Consider the following 21,349-nt stretch of genomic DNA (forward strand, 5'->3'; position numbering starts at 1 on the left):
TATTTTAAATCACATCTAATTGTTTATTATGTTAACCTGTGCCAAAACACGCTTGGAAACAGATGAGTTGTTTATTCTTTGTTATAGGGGAACAGCCCCTGATACACAGAATCCCACATGTGAAAGGTCAGTGTTTGGCTCCGAGTTCCTCCAGAAGCCAACCTTGAGACAAGGATTTGGATGTCAGTGGTTTATTTGGGAGGCGATATCAGGAAATACTGGGAGAGGAATGGGAGGGGAAATGGGAAAATGGGGACGCCAATAAAGAGTGTGTAATCAAGCCAGTTTCCACTGTGGGCAGCTGGAGCGCAATCCTGCTGGGGACACAGGGAACCAGCAGAGAACGTGCCTCAGAGGTATCCCACCCGAGAGCGAGGGGGCTGGGGCTTCGTACGCTAACATCCTGTCCATAGCTGTGGGTGGGCTTCTCCTAAGGACAACTGCTCCCTGGCTCTGCTGGTTTGCCCTGTGCTGGCAGATGGTCACAGGTGTTTGCAGTAAATAGCCTTTTGCTTGGAGCAGTAAATGCCAAGGGGATGTGGGCAGACAGCCAGTTACTATGAGTCTAATGAAACCACCCACAACTTTTTGATATTTCTATTTCTACTTTCCCCCTGAACTTCTACCTACCACCCAGCCTTTATGGGAAAGCTTCATGCTGATTTAGCTGGACAGAGATTCTTTCAAAGTCTCTTCTGATGCTAGGTAACCATAACTTCTCATTCCGGATTGATTTCCAATTTTTAGACTTCTTTTAAAACATTAGAGGAGGAGTTTCAACCCCCGGCTTCCTCTTCCATCAGGACTTTTGGCGCTGGCCACCCTCCTACTCCACGGGCAGCAAGGTCGAAATTCCTTTTCCCTAAGGGCCAAGAATAAACCCCAGGTCTTTTTGCTTTACCTCCTCCAGTATCTCCTACTCAGAGCTTAATTTACTCTCCCCTACTGGCCTTTTTAATTAGCGTGCTGGTGAAGCCCACCTGCAATACTTTTCCCAGGAGACCCTGGCTACAGGCTCCTGCTGCAAAGCCTGCCGGGAGTTGTAGTCCCTCGAGTCCAGGCCACGCGTGGGAATGCGTGGGGCTGGTTGAGGCGGGGGGACGGGGGCCTGGTGTGGTAAGACTCATAAAGGGCCAAAAATAAATATAATGATGCCTTCAAAAAAAAAAAAAAGCATTAGAGGGATTCCCTGGCAGTCCAGTGGTTAGGACTCCCCGCTTTCACCGCAGTGGCCCGGCTTCAATCCCTGGTCAGGGAATCGGGGCGGCTCCGCCAAAAAGAAACCCAAAAAACAAAACAAAACAAAAAACTTAGAAGGAAACAAAAAGCCTCTAACAATGCTTCTTCCCTTATCTTTCTAGAAGAGGCTTTGTTTTGTCTTTAATCAGAACGAAAAGCAAAGTGCTAAAACTCAAGTATTGTCTCTAGAAAACTGATTGTTTAAATATCCTGAAACAAACCAGCTATATGCCTTTGAATTCAATACATATGAAAAATTTGACCCATGAAATATTTATAGGCATGATAGAACTGGGGAGTAAGTATAAGGAATTTGTCCAATAACAAAAATTATTTTAAAATATTTAACTGTGATGAAAACTGCCAAGGAACTTTTAAGCGACTCTACCTGAATTTCTGGCAGTTTGACACTAAACTTCTGTCTAGAAAGTAACGTTGTTATTACATACTACTTAAAGTTTCCAAGAAATTGGTTTTTTGCTTGTTTTAGAGACTGTTATTCTCGTGGACTGCCATTTCTAATGAGTCTAAAGCATGTTTTTGCATTACATTCATTCATTTCCCAAAACTAGTGTAACCTACTAATGATAAAAATAAACTCAAGGAGGCTTATGGAAAATTCAGGACAGATTCTAACCTGTAATTAAAGGAGCCGGAGATAAGATGATCTCTGACTTTCTGACATCAGACAGGACCTTCTGACAAAACACCATTATGTCACTGTGACACTCACCAGCAGCCCTGCCAGCACCCCAGGTCTCTTAGAGTCCCACGCATCCTTCTTCCTGGTTTGCTTTACCGTCAGCCAGTGATGAGCAGCCCGGATCCCATGGGCTCCGGACTTCACTCAGCTTTGCAATCCTGCCCACAGACAGAAAGCTGGTTCAGTGTACTGCTTCTCAGGATGCCCAGTATACCTTTAAACGTGGGATGTGTTTTCCCCTTGAAATTCTTCTATATAACAAAGTTAGCAATGTAAACTCTCAGAATGTGTGTGTGCATGCGCACTCTGATAACTCAATAAAGCTATTACTATTTTATTTTGATTTTTTTTTTTTTTTTTTGACTGCACTGCGTGGCTTGTGGGATCTCAGTTCCCTGACCAGGGATTGAACCTGGGCCACAGCAGTGAGAGCCCAGGATCCTAACCGCTAAGCCACCAGGCAGCTCCCTATTTTGAACTTTTATATTGCAGTTCACGAACATTTTTATTTTGTCAGGTTTGTCCCCTGCATAAAAGTAGTTACAAGTACATGAAACTGCATGCAAGCGCATTAAAAAGTACATCCAGGGGCTTCCCTGGTGGCGCAGTGGTTGAGAGTCTGCCTGCCGATGCAGGGGACACGGGTTCGTGCCCCGGTCCGGGAAGATCCCACATGCCGCGGAGCGGCTGGGCCCGTGAGCCATGGCCGCTGAGCCTGCACGTCCGGAGCCTGTGCTCCGCAACAGGAGAAGCCGCAACAATGAGAGGCCCGCGTACCGCAAAAAAAAAAAAGTACATCCAAGTGCACAAAACTACAAGTAGAACAACTGTGTGGGTTCCTGCTGCGTGGTTTTAGTTTTATCGCACTGACCTCTTTAAGGGAAATTGAAGAGCTTTCACCTTTTTTTAATCTTTTTTTGTTTGTTATTTTTTTCTTTTACCTTCTTTCTTGAAGTCCAGTGTCTTTCATTCATTCAGCTGTGTATGAAGCACCTACCGTTCATTGATTGATTCCCCTTTGTTGCAAAAAGAATTAAGAAACTAAGACCTAGTAGTTGGCACGTACTGTGCTGGGGAAAAGAAAAGCGACTCAGAATGATCCATGGTCCTTAACCCTGAAGGACCCGTGGTGTATTCTAAGCCCCTTTGAACAATTTGGACAAATCATGATAGCAGAAGTTTGGGTAGTTTGGAAACCTGAGGACTCCAGATTTAGTGAACGGGCCAAAACTTCTGTCCTCCTGCGTTCCAGTTGGATGTCATCCAAGTTGCCACTGTCATGCTTTCATTGCTACCATCCTTCTGGAGTCTAATTGAGGAAAAAACCCACAGCAGTGTTACACAGTAATAAACTGTAGTGACCAGTCTCTGTGCTCCTATCCCCGGGTCCCCTTCTGCACCCCCTACCCCTAGCCTTGCTTGAGTGTGTGACTGTCACGACAGCCAGCATCTGCAGATCTTCTTCAGAGGACTGCCCTCAGACTGCTGGCGCCCATCCTGTCCATACCTGGAAAGTCACAGCCCCCGGGACAGCCCGAAACCAATGACTTACCTGTGATCCCAGAGGCTCCGTGGTGTAAGTTTCCCACCAGAGTCTCCCTCAGGACAGCCTGTAGCCACCCCTGCTGGGCTGACCTGAGCAGGTTCCTCTCCTGTCTGACCTGCTTCCCCCACTCCCTCACTGGCCTCTCCTGGGAGCAGTTCCTTATTGAAGTCCCTCATTTCAGGGACTGCTTTGGGGGAACGTGACCTAGGTCACAGGTATGTGCAGTGTTCAGGGAATGAGTATGTATGACAAATACTAAAAGAACCTCAACCGCTTCCTTCCTCAGTGTCCAAAGAAAGCTGCCTTTGCTTCTGCCCCTCAGCCCTTTCTGCCGGCACTGAAGGATTCTTGTCATTGGTCTGCTCTTCTAGGTGACCCAGAGGCCCAGCTCGCATAAGATGAGATGTCTTTTCCGAATTAGCTTCGTCCCAAAGGATCCAATTGACCTTTTAAGGCGAGATCCAGTTGCTTTCGAGTATCTGTATGTTCAGGTACGTGAGAACCAGGGCATGTTTCATATTAACATTGTGGGATGAATTAACTGTGGGGTTTTCCCCCCTGAATTCTTTCGTTTGGGATCTTCTCTCTCTTCGTCCCTCAGCCCAAGCTCAATGTATTATAAAAGAATTCCATGGTGCTTTTTTCTTATTGTAGTATAGTTGATTTACAGTATCATGTTAGTTTCAGGTGTACAGCACAGCAATTCAGTTATGTTTTATATATATATTTTTTTTTTTTTTTTTTTTCTTCAGATTCTCTTCCCCTATAGGTGATTACAAAATACTGACTGAGGTTCCATGGTGCTTTTTAAATTTTCACTTTTGATTTTGAAATAATTTCAGCCTTATGAAAAAGATGCAAGAGTAGTAAATGAGCTCTTTGATATCCTTTACCCAGATTCACCAGTTGTTACCATTTGACTACATTTACCCTATCTTTAGTGTGTGCACACGTCCTCCCCTTCCCCCATCACACACGATTTTTTTCCTAAACCATATGAATGTCAGGTACAAAAACCATGCTCGTTTACCCCGAAATATGTCAGTATATTTTCTATTTATGAGAACATTTTCTAATATAATCATCATACAATTAACGAAATCGGGAAATTTAGCACTGATCCATTTCCATTATTGGATCTACAGTCTGTGTCCAAATTTTGCCCATTGTCCCAAGAAAGGTCCTTTATATCAATTTTTTCTAGGATAAGATCCACTCCAGGATCTCACTTTGCATTTAGTTGGCATGTTACTTTAGTCTTCTTCAGTCTGGAGCATGCCTCAGCCTTTCTTTGACTTTCACGACCTTGACAGTTTTGCAGAGTGCTGATCAGTTATTTTGTAGAAACCTCTCGATTTGGGTTTCTCTGGGGTTTTCTCATGATCAGATTGAGGCTCTGCCTTGGGGGCAGAAGAACAACATGAATGACTCCATGCCCTCCTTAGTGCATCGTATCAGGAGGCATGTGATGTCATTTTGTCCCCTTCGTGGTAAGGTTCACACTGACTCTTGTCGACATTCATACTAATTGATGTTCTCCAGAAGTTACCACTTTTCCTTTTATAGTTAATAAGTAATTTGTGGAAAGTCACTTTGCAACTCTCATTATCCTTTTACCTGTTCATTTTAGTATTCGTTGATGATTCTTGCCCAAATATTATTGCGATGGTTGAAAATGATGATTTGTCTAATTCCATTATTTCTTCATCAGTTATTTGTTGGCATTCTCCTGTAAGAAAGAGTTTTCCCTTCTTCTTTATTTACTTATTTTGTTTATTCATTTATTTGGTGCTTAGATTGTTCTGAAATACCGTGATATTCATTGTAATGGAATTATTCATTTCAAGGCAGTAAAACTTTAAGAAGATATCTCTTTTGCAGACTGTCTATATCTGATTCTGGGATATAATTTTCAAAAAACAAGACTTCCAGAAATGAGACGCTTTGCTGTTTATCCCAAAGGGAATTTATCTGCTTGATATTTAGGCGATGTTCCTATATTTCTCTATAACTGCTTCCCATTACTCTTACTTAAATTCCCAATATAATCACATCAAACAGTAAGAGCCCACTTACCTAATGCTTAAGCATCTACATTAGAATTACTCAAAGAGGTTGTAAACCTTAATGTAACCTTCCCCCACAAAGAAAGGAGAAAACACGAGAGTAAGGCCAAGAAAAACGCTCTCTTTGGCTGGGGGATATCTGTATAAGCCAAAGGTTGCTGGAGCCCTAAGTAAGAAATAAAAAGCAAAGAACGTAGGAAAAAGAAAAATAGAAGAAACATTTGTTAACTCTGGGTAGTTGATATGCTGGTGTTTGTTTTACTATTCTCAGTATTTCCTTGTATATTTCAAAGCCTTTGTAATCTTTAAAAAGTTGGGTGTGAAAAGAAAACAGAAGATGGCAGAGAGATGTAGACAAGATAGATGGCAGAGATTAGGAACAGTGACATAAATTAAATGGCAATAAGCCCTGGAAAACAGAAATTCAGTGGGAGGAGAAAGAAGCAGAACATACTAGAACATTCCAGCAGATGGGGGCACTCAGGGAAAGGCCTGTTAAATGTTCCCCACCTCAGTGGTCTTTGGAGGAGACTGTGGTATTTACAACTCAGAAGGATGATTAGTGTTTATGAAGATAACCCGGAGTCATCCGAAAAAGGCAAATCGTGCCCATATACCCTGTTTATCAAATAAAGAAATGTGCACTACACTTCACTCCATTTTCTACCCAGAACAACGAACTTAAATGTTAAACTTTTGGTTACCTGGGTTACAATATCCCCTGTTCCCCAGAGGCCAGGTAACCCAGACCTGACTGCACGGGACAGCTTGATTCTCAGCTGATCTATTACTGCCATCTTCCCATATTCCTTCTGAGAACCAACCCGGGGCTCTGCCACGGCAACTCATGTCACGTGCTATGTTTTTAGCTTGTTAGTTGCAAATAAGTAGTTACAGGTGCCGATCAGCGTGTGGCTGTAGAGCGCGAGATGCATTCAGTTGTCATTCTCTATAATTATACACTCATCCCACTAACAAGATGATGCTTTAAAGCCATTTACTTGGCTTCTGTTTGCAACATCACAATTCCGTTGCATTTCTAAAAGAAGAGCCCGGTTGCGTTTGTCCTGGGGAGGAGAGACCTTTTAAGTAGCCCAGGAGTAGTGCTAAGCACTTACGGTGTTTGCTCAAATCTAATGCAGTTCATGGAAATCTTTCTTATTCAAAAGACACATCTTTTCTACCTGTGGGGCTGTCCTGAGAACAGGAAAACCTGTCCAGGGCTCTTGCCCTGGGACTAGCTGAAGACCAAAGACATTTCTGCTTTCCCCGCTTGGGTGTTGCACAGGTGGTAGATTAGCTATCCCTTCAAGGAGTAGCCAGCACTGGGGGAGGAAGGGGGGAGCCATGTTACGGTGGGCGATAGCGGCCAAAATTAACCTACCATCATCTCATATATCCTCCACTGAGAATAGGAAATGAAAATTTCTTGGACTCAGACCCTCTGTCTCAAAATGCCTTGTATCACAGAACGTGCAGTAGGTCTAAAATTACATATCTGTGTAGCATATGTCAATGGGCCTGCGAATGGTGCTGTGTCCGAGTGTTGATTTTAAGGTACTAAAAAGATGCAATAAAATTAGCCTGGAGAACAAGAGAGGAAACAGAAACAATGTCTATCACGTTACACAGACAAAAATCAATTCCGCCTAGTGGGCTCTTAATGAGGGCAGTGGCCATTGACAAGCCATGACAATGACCACAGAGGTTTCGATAGTGATAATGTATAAGAATCTCCTAGCCATTAATGGACCATGAAGTATTTTACAGATTTCAGCATATATAATAACAGTAAACCCTAATAATCCAGACTGTTCTATTTCATAATTATAATAAGCTATGCTGACATTTAGCTGTCCACTGTCTATTAAAACAACGATGGTTAAACCAATTGGTAAACAGGATGATAAGGCTACAAAATGTTTTCAAACACTTTAGCAGTACTGGTTTCCTTTTTAATATCTCACATATTCATTATAAATGAATTTTTGTAGGTCTAAAGCGGAGTCTGTCGAGACCTCTGTTTAGCAAACCAGTGACCGCCATTTGTGTGTATAAGTATATTTTAAATAATGTACTTGAGAGTAATAAATGCATAATTTGTACCAAAAATATATATAAGTCAGACATCACACTAGTTCTCCGGGATCAGTCTGAACTAATTATATAATGTAATTAAGTGACTAATCACCTTGACAAAAGAATCCACTCAGAAGTCTGGTTTTAAATACAGGGTATAACAGGGTGGGAAAAAACAACGGCAGTCACAACTCTGAGGACAACTGATAGTGATGAGTCACCTTTATAAAGCACATTCCATTTTATGAAACTTCCTTGCAGGTATGCTAGCAATCTTGAGAGTTAGCTGTTGTTAGCCCATTTTTTTTTCAGATAAGAAAACTGAGACTCAAGAGAGATGAAGTGCCACATCCAAGGTCATTTGATTGGTAGTTGACAGAGCCTAGGATCCAACTTGGAGCTTTTGTCTCTAAATTCTACGCTAAAATCCTGTTTCAAATCTGTCATGCAATAGCAGTCCTAGAAGAAAGTGATCTGTCAAAATGGTTTACCGAAAAACTGGTTCTTCGAGTGCGTGTTATGGCCTGGCACTTTGCCAAGAGACTTGCCCACCCTCATCCCTCACGAGACTATAAGATGACCCTATCTGGACCCTCAAATCCCCGGTACCCCATTGTGGACAACCCTGGGCTCCTGGAAATAACTGGTAAACCCAAGACTAGCAAAACAAAATGGCAGCTTCCCTCAGAGCCACCCTGTCTCCTGCCTCTAATCAGACCCACTTCCAACAGGAGTAGAGTGCAGTCCCGATAGATGTAGGATTTTAAGGAAAAACGAAGGTGGAAAACCACGTGAAGGACGGAGGGAAGGAAATGTGGCTTCACTCTTGGGGCTGAGGGATGGGCTGAGAGGCAGGCACCCAGAGCAGGCAGGTAGGGTCCCAGGGGGACGTATCCGAAGGGCAAATACTGTATGCAGAAACCGTATGGGGCACATGTTCCCATTTAGTAGAATCAATACATGAAGTGGTCGTAAAGGTACTTATCTCAGAAAGGAGCCAAACAAATCCTGATACGGTTTTTATTTGAAATCTTTTGAGGACAAGGCAAAGAATAAAGAAGGGAGAAAGAGGCTAAATGTATTTTCTAGCCCAAGAACCTAGTTTCCAATAACGAAAATAAGTAAACACACATGCAGAGTATACTTAAGCAGCACCGTGCTTCCCATCACCATTCGGCTCAGTGTTTGCTCCGTGCAGGAGTGAGAATGGCGCCCTCAGACCCTTCACTTGTGGTCCTGGAGGGCTTGACACGTTACAGTAGCCTCTCAGCCCCTCTTCAGTCTGGCGCTCACCCCAAACCCTGCGAGGTAGGTGTCACCCTTTTACATGTGAACAAACTAAAGCCGAGAGACTCCCTCAAAATCTCAGTGGGGGCAGTCACCACTGGAACGGACTGACGATTTCAAGAGCCACCCTCCACTGAGTGCGCCAAGGCGCTGTGGCAAAGCGTGCATCTCACCTCATCCTCACCACCCTCTCCACTCCGGCCAAGTCGTTGGTATGAATCCCCATTGCACAGATGAGTAAACTGAGGCTGCAAGAGCGAAGTAAACTGCTTGAAGTTTATGCACAGAGGTAGCCATTGGTAAAGCCAGGACCCCGAAGCAGGTGTAGGTCCAGAGCTGCTGCTCTCCATCACCTTGCTCATTCTACCTCCCCGAAACCGCTCTGGATGATAGCAAGAGGGTGACATTGATGATGACAGCTCTAAACATGTATGAGTGCTTCCAATTTACCAGATGGAATTCTGAGGGCTTGTTAACTCACTTAATCCTTGTCACAACCCTGCGAATGGGAAGTATTATCCCCAACTTAAAGAAGAGGAAACGGAGGCACAGAACAATTAAGGGCCTTGCCCAAGGTCACGCGGTGAAAGTAGGGAAAGAGGATTCTTTCCTCTTAAAGTGGAAAAAGAGAATTGGAACCCAGGATTCCAATCCCGGCAGCCTAGCTACAGAAGCCACATCATGCTACTAGGGCTTCACGTGTTCAGTCGTGGCACCTGTGCTTGGAAACTCCATTCCTAAATTTCTCATTATTTTTACAAGAAGCTAAATATTTAAATAGCAGCTCGCTCGTGATGATGTTGAATGTGTGTTCTCTGTGTTTGTGCGTGCACTTAAATACTGACTCGGTTCCAGGCAGCGGTGAAAATGTTTCCACATTTAGCCCCTTGCCTTGGAAGTGAAGGTGGGACAGTGGGGAACGCCTGTCACCTGTCCCTCTAAGGCAACGCAGTGCATCCTTTGACAAGCTGCGCCCTCTGCTGGTCTCTTTTCAGAGTTGTAACGACGTCGTTCAGGAGCGGTTTGGGCCGGAGCTGAAATATGACATCGCCCTGCGGCTGGCGGCGTTGCAAATGTACATCGCAACCGTGACCACCAAGCAGACGCAGAAAATCTCCCTCAAGTACATTGAGTAAGTGTTGACTCTCGGAGCCATTTCGGAGACAAAGTTGTTGCCTCCTTAATGCCCAAGGGTATTTTTGATGTGTATGTCTATTTCCAAAATTGATGTTGTTTGTGGCAGAGCATGTGTTAACCAGAGGCAAAATATATGAATACTCTGTTCATGTTCGGTGGAAGACACCATTTCTTACCTAGTCCACCTTTAGAGAATTGTGGTTAAATTGAGGGTCACATTTAAAATGAAGCATACATTTTTAAATTCCTGAATGAACTTGGTTCTAAAGCAAGCTTTGGCCTCAGCACTCTTCAGACATTAAGCTGTTTGATTCCCAGAACCTCCCTATGAAGTCGGTAGGAGTGTAGCTCCGTTCGACAGATGAGCCAGCGGAGGCACAGGTGGTTAAATAACTTGCCTGAGTCACACTGGCTATTAACTAGAGGGGGTAGGATTCGAACACAGGCGGTGGGACTCCACATCGCGCTATAGGTTGTGTGATCATTTGAAGACCTGTGTTTAGAAAGTGGTGTGCATAACCAGAGATTACTTTTAGATGATCAAAATGCAGTATACAAAGTAATTCTTTGAGTCCTAATCAGGAAGGATGGTAGTTGTAATAAAGAACTGCGACAGCGTGGGAAAGGATGCCACACAAACTTTGTTTCATGAATCAAATGCTGTTTGGAAAATAAATGCCTTCTCTTGCTGAATATGGCATTTACAACAGCAGTATACTACCTCTTTAGCCAGAAAAGATCCCCTCTTCTTAGAAAAAAGCAGTTTATGTTGCCTTCAGTTGATGAGCTTATATAAGAGTCATCCTTTAAAAGAGAACCCTCTGTCTCCCGGTCTGTATGCTTCCTGTTGGAAGGTGATCCAACAGCCTAAAGCAGCCACCATTTTCTTAATCCTGGCAGCTCTAATGCTAAGAAAAAAGAAATACTCATGTTTCAAAGTTTATGGTGGGGCTGAAGCCTCATCTCCACGTAACACTACAGGCCTTAGCGTCTGCTCTGTCTCCACCTCCAAGTGGCATATGGCTGATTAAAACTCCACATCCCAGAGAAGCTTCCCGTGGGCTGCCTGTAAAGCCTTTCTGGGTTCCCCAGCACCAGGTCGTCCCCCACGGAGTGAAATGGTTTCTTCTCGATGGGTTTGCGAGCCTGCGTTTGGGAAGATGAGAGCTCCAGGTTGCTGACCCCCAGTGCCCCTGATCTTGCCACGCTCCATTCTCCTGTCACTGCCTAGGGACAGATCCTTGTGTGCAGTTTGAGAACCCCAGGCCTTCCAATCTCAGTGCACTCCTTTTTGCAGATGGTTTGTCTCTTTCTCTCTTGCCACACATGCCAGGACTAGAGCCCGAGAGAGATTTGGCTCACAAAGAGGTCTCGCGCTTGAGTGGATCCATTCACACCCTCATCCATTCCCCTTTCTGAGGATCTTAGGAACAGATGAAACTGGATCCCACTTGAAAAGGTGGCCTGCACAACTTGAGATGATTTTCAGACAACCGAAATGCATTTCTGTTCCTACTTTCTGTACCCACATTTTACCAGGTTGAGCGTGGTACAATCAAAAACTTCCAGAGATAACTAGCTTGCCTAAGAATCTTGCAGAGTCTATGATGATTAATTAATGTTCTCATTCATTCATTCATTCACCCAACAAACGTTCATTGAGCATTTTATGTGATACAGTAATTCCCCTACATACAAACGAGTTCCGTTCCGAGAGCGCATTGCTAAGTCCAGTTTGTTCGTAAGTCCAACAAAGTTAGGCTAGGTACCCAACTAACACAATCGGCTATATAATACTGTATTATAATAGGCTTATAATACTTTTCACGCAAACAATACATAAAAAACAAACAAACACAAAAATAAAGAAAACAGTTTTAATCTTACAGTACAGTACCTTGAAAAGTACAGCAGTCCAGTACAACAGCTGGCATACTTTTGCGGCTGGCATCTAGTGAACAGGCGAGAAGAGTTAGTGACTGCAGGAGGGAGAGGAGGTGGGAGATGGTAGAGCTGAAGGATCGTCAGCAGTAGGACACGGAGGGCCAGCTGCCATTTCACTCACGCCTGACGTTGATGCAAACACATGTTCGCATCTTTGAAAGTTTGCAGCTTGGAGGTTCCTATGTAGGGGACTTACTGTCTGTATACTAAGAGAAAAGAAAATATTGTAAATTATAATCTTAACCTTTGAAGAATTTGTGATCTGATTATAAAGACAAGACATAGAATGAAAAGTAATGATGTAAAATAATGATACAAGTAGAATTACAGGGTACCCCATAAGGAGTGCCAAATGATGGGTAAAAATGGTAAGTCCAAGTTGAGGAGAAGGAAGAAAGCAGTGATCACAAAGAAACACCATCTTAACTAGTGAAAAGGGTGTGAATGGTCAAGTGGGGGAAAGCTGTCTTCCTACCCTTCTTTAGAGAGGATCTGGAGCCGGAGAAATAACCAGAACCTTCTCGAAAGTCTTCACATAATTTAGAAGATTCTGGTTGGGCACATGACCAATCAGGATAGATTTCCTAGAATTCAAAATATGGAATCTTCCTAGGATAGGGTTGTAGTCACTGTTGGGAACATGGGCTCTTGGCAAGAATATACTAACCCAGGCCCATTTGTTGGTTTTTTTCCTTGTATATCCACACCTATGAGTGATGTTTGCATCTCTCTGTCAGTACCAGACATACTTAAGGGTCCTGAACCCTACCCTGACTCCATACCAGCAACCCCCTCCCCTCCTCAGCAAGAAATGTTGACGGAAGGAGTTAGATAGATACTATCTGGGTGGGAGAAAAGAGAATTGTGTGTTTCTGGAGAACACCATTGATGAGGGAGATGGGGAGGAAAGAATAGTTTGGGAACATGAAGGAGTTACATTCATCCTTCTAAGAGAAGACAGAAAGACAGAGCATGGGCAGACAGGGAGAGGTGACAATGGGAATAAACAAAGGGATGGAGAGAAATTGGTGTTGGAAGTACAAACTCAGATACGTGAATGAACTCTAAGAGACTCAGAGGTGGGTTGGATAAAGTGTCTGTTCAATTTCCATTGGCACCAAATGCCTCAGTAGCCTTCTCTCTGGAGAGTGAAGAATATATTTCTTTTAAAATGCAAACATATGGATTAATGATCAAATAGTATGTTTCCTGAATATAAATTAAAAGTTGCTTCCATAATTGGGGACTTGTCTCCATTCCCTGCCTTACCAAGAGTTCATTTGTTCCAACAAACATCAGAGTGCCATTTTGTCTTAGATATCTAATCATCACAAGAATGTGAAATTAAAGATATGCTCTTTATTGCAGAAAAGAATGGGGATTAGAGACTTTTCTTCCCTCTGCTGTGCTGCAAAGCATGAAAGAGAAGAACATAAAGAAAGCACTTTCACACCTTGTCAAAGCAAATCAAAACTTGGTACCACCCGGTAAAAAGGTATCACATTTGCATCTTAATAGAAAATGGATTTTAAAAAGTGAGGCTTGCATACATTTTTTAAAATGTTTAAAATTAGCCCGTGCATAAAATACTTAGCACCAGATTTGCAGAGGATGTAACACTATATAACCTTCTTTTTTTTAACTATTAACATGTTTCTAAGACTAAATGAAAGATAGGTATTCTAACGGAGGCCTATTTATTCCTTGTAAGCTACAGACTCCTTATTGTACGGATTGTGTGTGCGTTCACGTGTGCATGTAGGAGAACCTTGCAAAGCCTCTGAGACCTTGGGATTAGAGGATAGAATTGCAAAATATTTTCATATTTTCGTCATATTTTTGCTTACTTACCACTCAGACCAGCTTAAGTGCACAGCAGCCAGTAAGGGTTCCTGCAGACTAGATGCCACATGAATTAAACCAAGGTTTGTCTACCTTGGCTCTGTTGACGTTGGGGACCAGATCATTCTTCGTTGGAGAAGAAGGGCTGTCCTGTGCATTGTGTGATGTTTAGCAGCGTCGCTGTCCTCTACCCATGAGATGTCAGTAGCGCCCACCCCCTCAATCGTGACAAACAAAAATGTCTCTGGATTTTGCCAAAATCACCCCCAGCTGACAACCACTGAATTAACTCTTAACTTTTAGAAGATAAACTTAGTTGTGTCATTCACCATCATTAGTGTTAAAATCTCCTTTTTTTTAATCAAGTAAAAGAGATACAAAGGACATTTTAAAATATACTGTTGGTCAGAATAGAGAGTTACGTTTATTGGTAATAAAAGCACAGGGTTTCAGGAACCAGAAAGAGAAGGAGCCTTAAAATCCAGGACCTATAAAATTGGAGGCAGTCTGACAACCCAAGAACAGTTTCTCAGTGATATCAGCCATAGAAACGTGTGTGACTCTAATACAAATCATTTGTGTGGCTAGTTCTTTGGTCTTTTAGTATCTGATTTTAAGTCCTTTTTACTGGCTAACACATACTTATTTCCGCTCCCTCCTCACCCCCAATGACTTTTTTAAACATGTGATCAGCTTTGACACACTATCAGCCACCTTTGACTTACTTCCCAGTTTCTGTAAGCATTCAGCTTATGGAAATATAGCAGGATGTCATGGGTCAAGATGTTCTAAGTATCAGTTCTGACTTGCCCAAAGCTACTTTCTTTTAATTGACTTGGTGTGATTTTCTTCCAAGCCTGGCCCACTGGTTTTGTAATAATTTGGATAACTGCTCTAAGGTCAGTCTATCTGTCACTGTCCTTCTATAACGGTCATTTTTTTTCTAGTTAAGAGTGAGTGGTTTGATTTCAAATCAATTTGCAAAGTGCTTTGGATTTTTGAAAGAAGTCGGCTGGATGATTGGTTCTAAACTACAATTATATAAAGGATAGCACATTGAGGTACGGTTGACAAATGAGTTGGCAAGTTATCTGCAATTGAAAACAGAGTTTTACAGTCCTTGCTACTTGATGTTCTACACCTCGTTGGAAAATTTCACCTCTAACAAACTTTCCTGGCACATTTGGTATGAAATGTGGACTTTTTTTCTTTCTTTCATTTTTTTAATTAAAAAAATTTTTTTTGAAGTATAGTCGATTTAAAGTGTTTCAGGTGTACAGCAAAGTGATTCAGTTATACATACATACGTGCGTGTGTGTGTGTGTGTGTGTGTATATATATATATATATATATATATGTATATATTCTTTTTCAGATTCTTTTCCATTATGGTTTACTATAAGATATTGAGTACAGTTCCCTGTGCTATACAGTAGGACCTTGTTGTTTATCTATTTCATGTCTAGTAGTTTTGTATCATATTTTAGATTGAAACGTGGACTTTTTTCAATCAAGTACTTTTTTAGGATATGGGAATCTGCATTTTTAAGTCTTCATAAAGATCAATTTTACCTGGATAAAATTTCATTTGTCAGTCATTCATGAAACTCAATAGATTCTTAGAATTGAATCAATGGATTCTTGGAATTGAATTCTTAGAGTCATTTCTTGGAACTGACCTAGATAGTGAGTTCAAACATTTCCACAATGATTGGTGCTCAGAAAGTTCACTTTCCCTGGAAACTTGCAAAGACTGGAAGAAACAAGATGGGAGTGAAGAGCCCATTTAAAAGGCTTTCTATGGATTGCAGGTGTGTATTCAAAACAGCTCCCACAAACTCTGCACGCACCCATTGCAGTGGAGAATTCTATCATCTCATTCTGACTTGTTGAATGCTCTGGCCCAGCAAATCCATATTTTTCTCCCAAAACGAAAAGATTTAAATCTGGATGTCCTGTTGCAGCCCTTGATCAGGAAACCAAATACAGAGCAGTTTACTTTCATTCCTCATGAAGAGCCCTTGTCACACCCCATCTGTTGGCAGTAGAAGCATCCTTCTCGTTTGCCCTTGTTTTCGGCTGGTGTCCAGCCGGAACACAATCACGCCCGATGGAGTGAACACCTGAGGTTTCTTTTCTCTCCTCAGCTCTCCGCACTTCAAGCCAAGGTCCATTATCTCAAGTTCCTCAGTGACCTTCGACTGTATGGGGGCCGTGTGTTCAAGGCAACATTAGTGGTAATTTCTTTTCCTTGCTTTTTCATGGAAGCCACAGAGGCCTGCAAAATGTCACTGTCTAGGCTGTCTTGAATGAGCTGTCTGATGACAAAAGCAAATCAGCTGTGAATCTTTTCCAGCCCTTATTTCTAATTGACTGCACCCCAGTGTGAAAATATCAGAAGAAACGTTAAGCTAGATAATGCCACTGCAGAATGCCCTGGAAAAAGAAATGTGGAGAGCCGAGAGAATGCGCTCGCACAATGGCCTCCTTTTAAGTCACTGGGCCAGAATGATTTAAAAAATCCTCATTTCTAAAAGCTTCTCATGATAATGAATATATGTGCTATGATAACATTTACTTTCTACATTATTCATAATTTTATCAGAGCCTCGCTGCAACCATATATCTGGTTCTTCTAATTGGATGATTTAGTACAATGTAACCCAGGAATACTTTCTAAAGAAAATGTAATCTTATAAAAACAGACTCTCAGGTTCAGCTTTGCCTGGTGCTTCAGAGGTCTAGTATTTTTATTTTTATTTAATTTAATTAGTTTACTTATTTATTGGACGCACTACTACGCGACTTGCGGGATCTTAGTTCCCCGACCAGGGATTGAACCCGGGGCCTCAGGCAGTGAAAGTGCGGAGTCCTAACCACTGGACCTCCAGGGAATTCCCAGAGGTCTAGTAGTTTTCATATTTTGTCGACGTCTCTTTCTCAGCAGGCAGAAAAGCGCTCAGAAGTGACCCTCCTGGTGGGGCCCCGCTACGGCATAAGCCACGTGATAAACACCAAAACCAATCTGGTGGCTCTTTTAGCTGACTTCAGCCACGTCAATAGGATTGAGATGTTTACTGAAGAGGAGAACTTGGTGAGGGTGGAGCTCCATGTGCTGGACGTGAAGGTAAGTCTTTCAGACACTGACACGTGGCCTCGAACGTGGCCTTGCTTCCTGATAGTGCTGCAGATATTTATAAAGAGGCAAAATGTCAACATGTGCAGTGCATGGAAGGCGCCACGGGTGCAGAAAAAGTCCACCCAACTCAGGTGTGAGGGCTCGAGTCCTCACTAGACAGCTCTGTGGTTGGGGGACGAGTCACTCTCTTTCTCTGGGCTCCATTTCTTCATCTCTACGTGAGAAAGCAAGTGAGTTCATTTCTAAAGTCCCTTCCGGCTCCAGAGTGCATGAACCATACATGGAGAGTAGGGGACACGTCTCCCTACTTACTGTCTAGAATCTGTGGCTCTTCTATAGAGTCCGGGAGATTTTTCCCAACTTTGTTCAGAACCCCCTTTCCCTTTTGTTAGGTTGCATCCATATGTGCTTACTCTTTTGGAAAAACTGAGTATTTTAGTCAATCTGTCTTTTCATGCTATAGCAATTAGTGCTGGCTGAACATCTGGCCCCTTTAATATCACGGCCATTTCATTTGAAACAACTATCTGAGATTGTCCTCAGAGGGCAGACATTTCCTCCCCAAACAGAAGTTGACAGGAAGTAATCCAGGTCCCCTGTCCCTACCTTCTTGTCCCGGTATGTAATAGATGAGTCATTAGATTTTGGCAGCGTTAATGTATCTGATGTTTCTAGAGAGAAAAGGCACTGGATCCAAAGAGACACAGTGAGTCCACAAAGGAAACAGGGTGACCCAGGACGAGTGCTCTGAGAACTCCCCCTACCCCTAACCCGCTCCCAGCCTCGTGCCCACCAGGGCGTGGGAGGGGCGGATTTGAGAGTAAAGGAGAACGTGGGAAAGGGCTTCTGCATAGCCAAAGGGAAGCCTCAGTGTGCTGTGCAGCAGGAAAAGATGAGCGTGAAAGGGCGAGCGTGCCGCTCAGGAGCGCTGGCCGTGGCCCATGGCGTTCCGTGGGCTGAATCCAGGGCGTCGCCCTTGACTTGATGGCAAAGAAAGTCCAAGAGGAGACTTGGCGTGCCTGTCCCAGTCCATAACCGAGGATGCTGAGAACAATAGCCTGTCATGGAAAACAGGCGGAAGAAAGGGTATATCGGGTGCAGTCATCACAGACCTGATGACAGGGATAATCTGTCTCCAACAGAAATGGGTGACAAGACCCTATGGGTGGTTTCCTGCCTACTGAAAAGAATTGTGAGGTGGCTTGGAGGGAGACCACAGTTGAAATGGAAGGAAAAGGCAGCACATCAAGTACTATAGGGGCTTTGGGTGGAAATTAGGTTTCACCAGCCAAGGCCAGGGTGCTACCCATGGCAGTGAAGGCAAGAGGCCTGTCATCTCGCTGTTTCTGTGCCTCTCCGGGTGTCTGCTTGTTCTTTGCTCCCTTATTTCCCTCTCACTTTCTCTCTCTTTCAACAAGAACACACCAGCAAGTCCACCCTTCCTTACTCAACGAGGATTATTGCTTCCCTATATGCCCAAGATCCACGTCCAGTTATATGGTAACCTCATAGTTTCCAGAAAGTTCTGGCAGGGCCTTTTCTCAACTCCCATGTCTGTTTTGCCCTCCTCTGAATTTACAGTTTCTTTTAGAAGCGTCATTTTCCTGGATCTCTTTGACACTTTTCATTCAGTCTTAGCAGTAATTTCCACTTGATTTTTACTTTGCTTCAACACGAATTTTCACCACGAACCCAAACTTAATCTTCCTGTGATTTTTTTTTCAGATGGCGGGTTCACAACTAGTAACTGACTCCTTAACTATGACTTTTAAAAATATTAACTATTTGGAACAAAGCCAGTCTTTTTTTTTTTTTAATCCATTATGACTTGGGAAAGGTTCCAAATGTCTAGCCTTTCAAAATGTTGTCACCTGAACGTTTTTCAGTCAGGCTCTCTGTTATACCTGTCCTTTCCCCCATTTGCGTTTCTTCAGTGAAACAGTCGCTCCGAAACTTCGTTTGTTCACATTCCATAAGCACAAACGTAGTCGTTGTCCCTTGAGGGAGGTTATTAAGGAGGGATGGTTTTAACCAAAACATTCTCTTTTGTGTAGCCCATCACGCTCTTGATGGAATCTTCCGACGCCATGAACCTGGCCTGCTTAACGGCTGGATACTACCGGCTGCTTGTGGATTCCAGGAGGTCGATATTTAACATGGCCAACAAGAAAAACGCAGGGACCCAGGAGACAGGTATTCTCTTCCTAAACTCACGAGGCACCGACCTCCCGTCCCCACACCACCAGACAACAGTGAAAAGGATATTTCTTGAAAAGTTAAAGCTGTACACATAAAACCATCTAGTGTCCAAATTTAACACAAAACCCTCCAATTACTTCTGATTTGGTCTAGATTTTTTTAATGAAGATGTTGATTTTTCCATCCTATTTTACACATCACTTGGCAATGCTGGGTGCATGCTTCCAAAGCAGTGATTGAATTATTGTGAAGGGTGTAGGCCTCAGCCTATACGGCTAAGTTTTTACTGCCTCATTCTTCTAGAGGTGAGTCAGGGCACAGAGAACTAAGGATGGAATGCCCAGTAGGGGTTGTGAGCCCCCAGCTTTAGGGCTGGTCCCTCGTTAAGGTTCCAGGATTCTGGGAGCCTTACAACAGGAAGACTTGAGAATTGCCCGGCCCTTGGACTTCGGGCTCTAGAAGGGACCCTGGAAGCCCTTTAGCTTTTTAGCTTTTTAGCTTTTTAGCAGAAGCGTCAAAATGGCAAAGATCAAGTAATTCATCTCAGCGACTTGACAGGTAGAAATAGTTCCAAAGTGAGGAGAAGCAGGGCTGCAGCTGTTGAACTGATAGTCCCTTTGAGGGTGGACGGTTTTTATTTATTTTAGAACTTTTCGTTTTGGAAGTTTATTTTATGGAAATAGAGTTGATTTACCGTGTGTTCATTGCTGCTGTACAGCTGTTATCCATATATACACATTCTTCTTCATACTCTTTTCCATGATGGTTTATCACAGGATATAGAATATAGCTCCCTGTGCTCTACAGTAAGACCTTGTTGTGTATCCATTCTATGTATAATAGTTTGCATGTTCTAGAACCTTTTTCTTCAGTGTTTGAACTTTTTCCTCCATCTGTAGTGGACCCTCAGGAAATACGGCTGATGGACAGACCCTACCATTCAAGCCAGAGCTACTGACCCATGAAAAAGTATAATCAGGGGCTCCATAATTAGGGTTTCTTTTAAAAGAAAGGGAAATTCTTAAGAACAAATTTTGTTGTCGCTGTTACTGAGAGAAAAGGGGGAAAGGAAAAAGAAGGGGAGGAAGATCCCCTAGTTTTAAACTTAGCAGAAGACAGAAATTATTCCATGGATATATAGTAATATGTAGCTAGGCACACACACAGACAGACTGGCATGCGGTTTATTGTGACGGTTGGTTAAGTGGAAACAGTTGCTGTCAAAGGGTAAAGGAAAACCAGAGAGAAAGAGAGGTGAGCAAGGTGTGCTGGACGGCAGCTGGGACTTGCGGCTAGATTTCATCCCACCCCACCTCGAAGTGTCTCTTGCTTCTAAGAGACACAAATGGTTAAAAATGAGTAGGTTCAAAAAGGAGGTGGTAAATATTTTTACGACCACATGTTTTCATTGAGCGAGGAGATTTAGAGCAACTGAACGCTGACGCTTGAAATTCTGAAGAGCAGTTCCACAATTTAACACAATCCTTTCACATTGGAAAATCTTAAATCTTAAAACCGTAAAGTTTCTTGTGAAAATCAAACCTTTTCTCCATGGACCGTTAAGATTGTATGGGTGCAAGTAGAAAGCCAAACCTACCATTCTACAAATGGTTACAGAACCGAGGGCCCTCAGTTCTGTCCACTTTATATATAGTGACTCACAATGTGATGTTGAATAAAGTTTCAAGAGGCAAAAACTTAGTTCCAAAAAGTATTATATTACTGTGGAGAAAGACTGGAACTTCAACCTTTCGGTAATTTCTCTCGGTTCGACAGTGAGAATGAGGGTGAGGGCACATGTTCCAAATAGCACACGCAAGCAGGAGTACGTGTGTGCTTGTGCGTGTTTAATAAGGGAGGACAAGTGCGAGAGATGGCACACTCCAAAAAAGCAACTGGTTGACCCAAGCAGAGCTGCAGCTCGGGACTTAGCATCCTCTCATGGCTGAAAGGGCTCCCTTCTCCTCAGAAATTCCGCAGAGATCTCCTGAGACTCAAAAACTATACAGAGCAAAGTCTGTTGAGGCCAGCTCATCCCTAGAAGGAGACATCCTTCTGTGTTTCCAAAATCATTCCAGGAGCCAAATCAGTACACCCTCCTGGAAGGAAGCCAAGAGTGAGTATGTATTTTCTTCTTGTCTCAAATTGATCAAAGGCCTTCGTCAAGC

General features: G+C 43.0%; 1 protein-coding gene across 1 annotated transcript in view; it reads left to right on the top strand.

Annotated features, from left to right (window-relative positions):
* The window catches only part of FRMPD4 (FERM and PDZ domain containing 4), a 180,132-nt gene that overhangs the window by 150,824 nt on the left and 7,959 nt on the right, over window positions 1–21,349 (top strand). Inside the window, exons 8-13 of the mRNA XM_065901015.1 lie at window positions 3,860–3,979; window positions 9,916–10,052; window positions 13,370–13,496; window positions 15,991–16,080; window positions 16,788–16,970; window positions 19,037–19,175. Coding sequence (XP_065757087.1) covers window positions 3,860–3,979; window positions 9,916–10,052; window positions 13,370–13,496; window positions 15,991–16,080; window positions 16,788–16,970; window positions 19,037–19,175 — 796 coding nt within the window. The remainder of the gene's footprint in view (window positions 1–3,859; window positions 3,980–9,915; window positions 10,053–13,369; window positions 13,497–15,990; window positions 16,081–16,787; window positions 16,971–19,036; window positions 19,176–21,349) is intronic.

The sequence above is a fragment of the Phocoena phocoena genome, chromosome X (assembly GCF_963924675.1).
Source record: "Phocoena phocoena chromosome X, mPhoPho1.1, whole genome shotgun sequence".
Classification (NCBI taxonomy): Eukaryota; Metazoa; Chordata; class Mammalia; order Artiodactyla; family Phocoenidae; genus Phocoena; species Phocoena phocoena.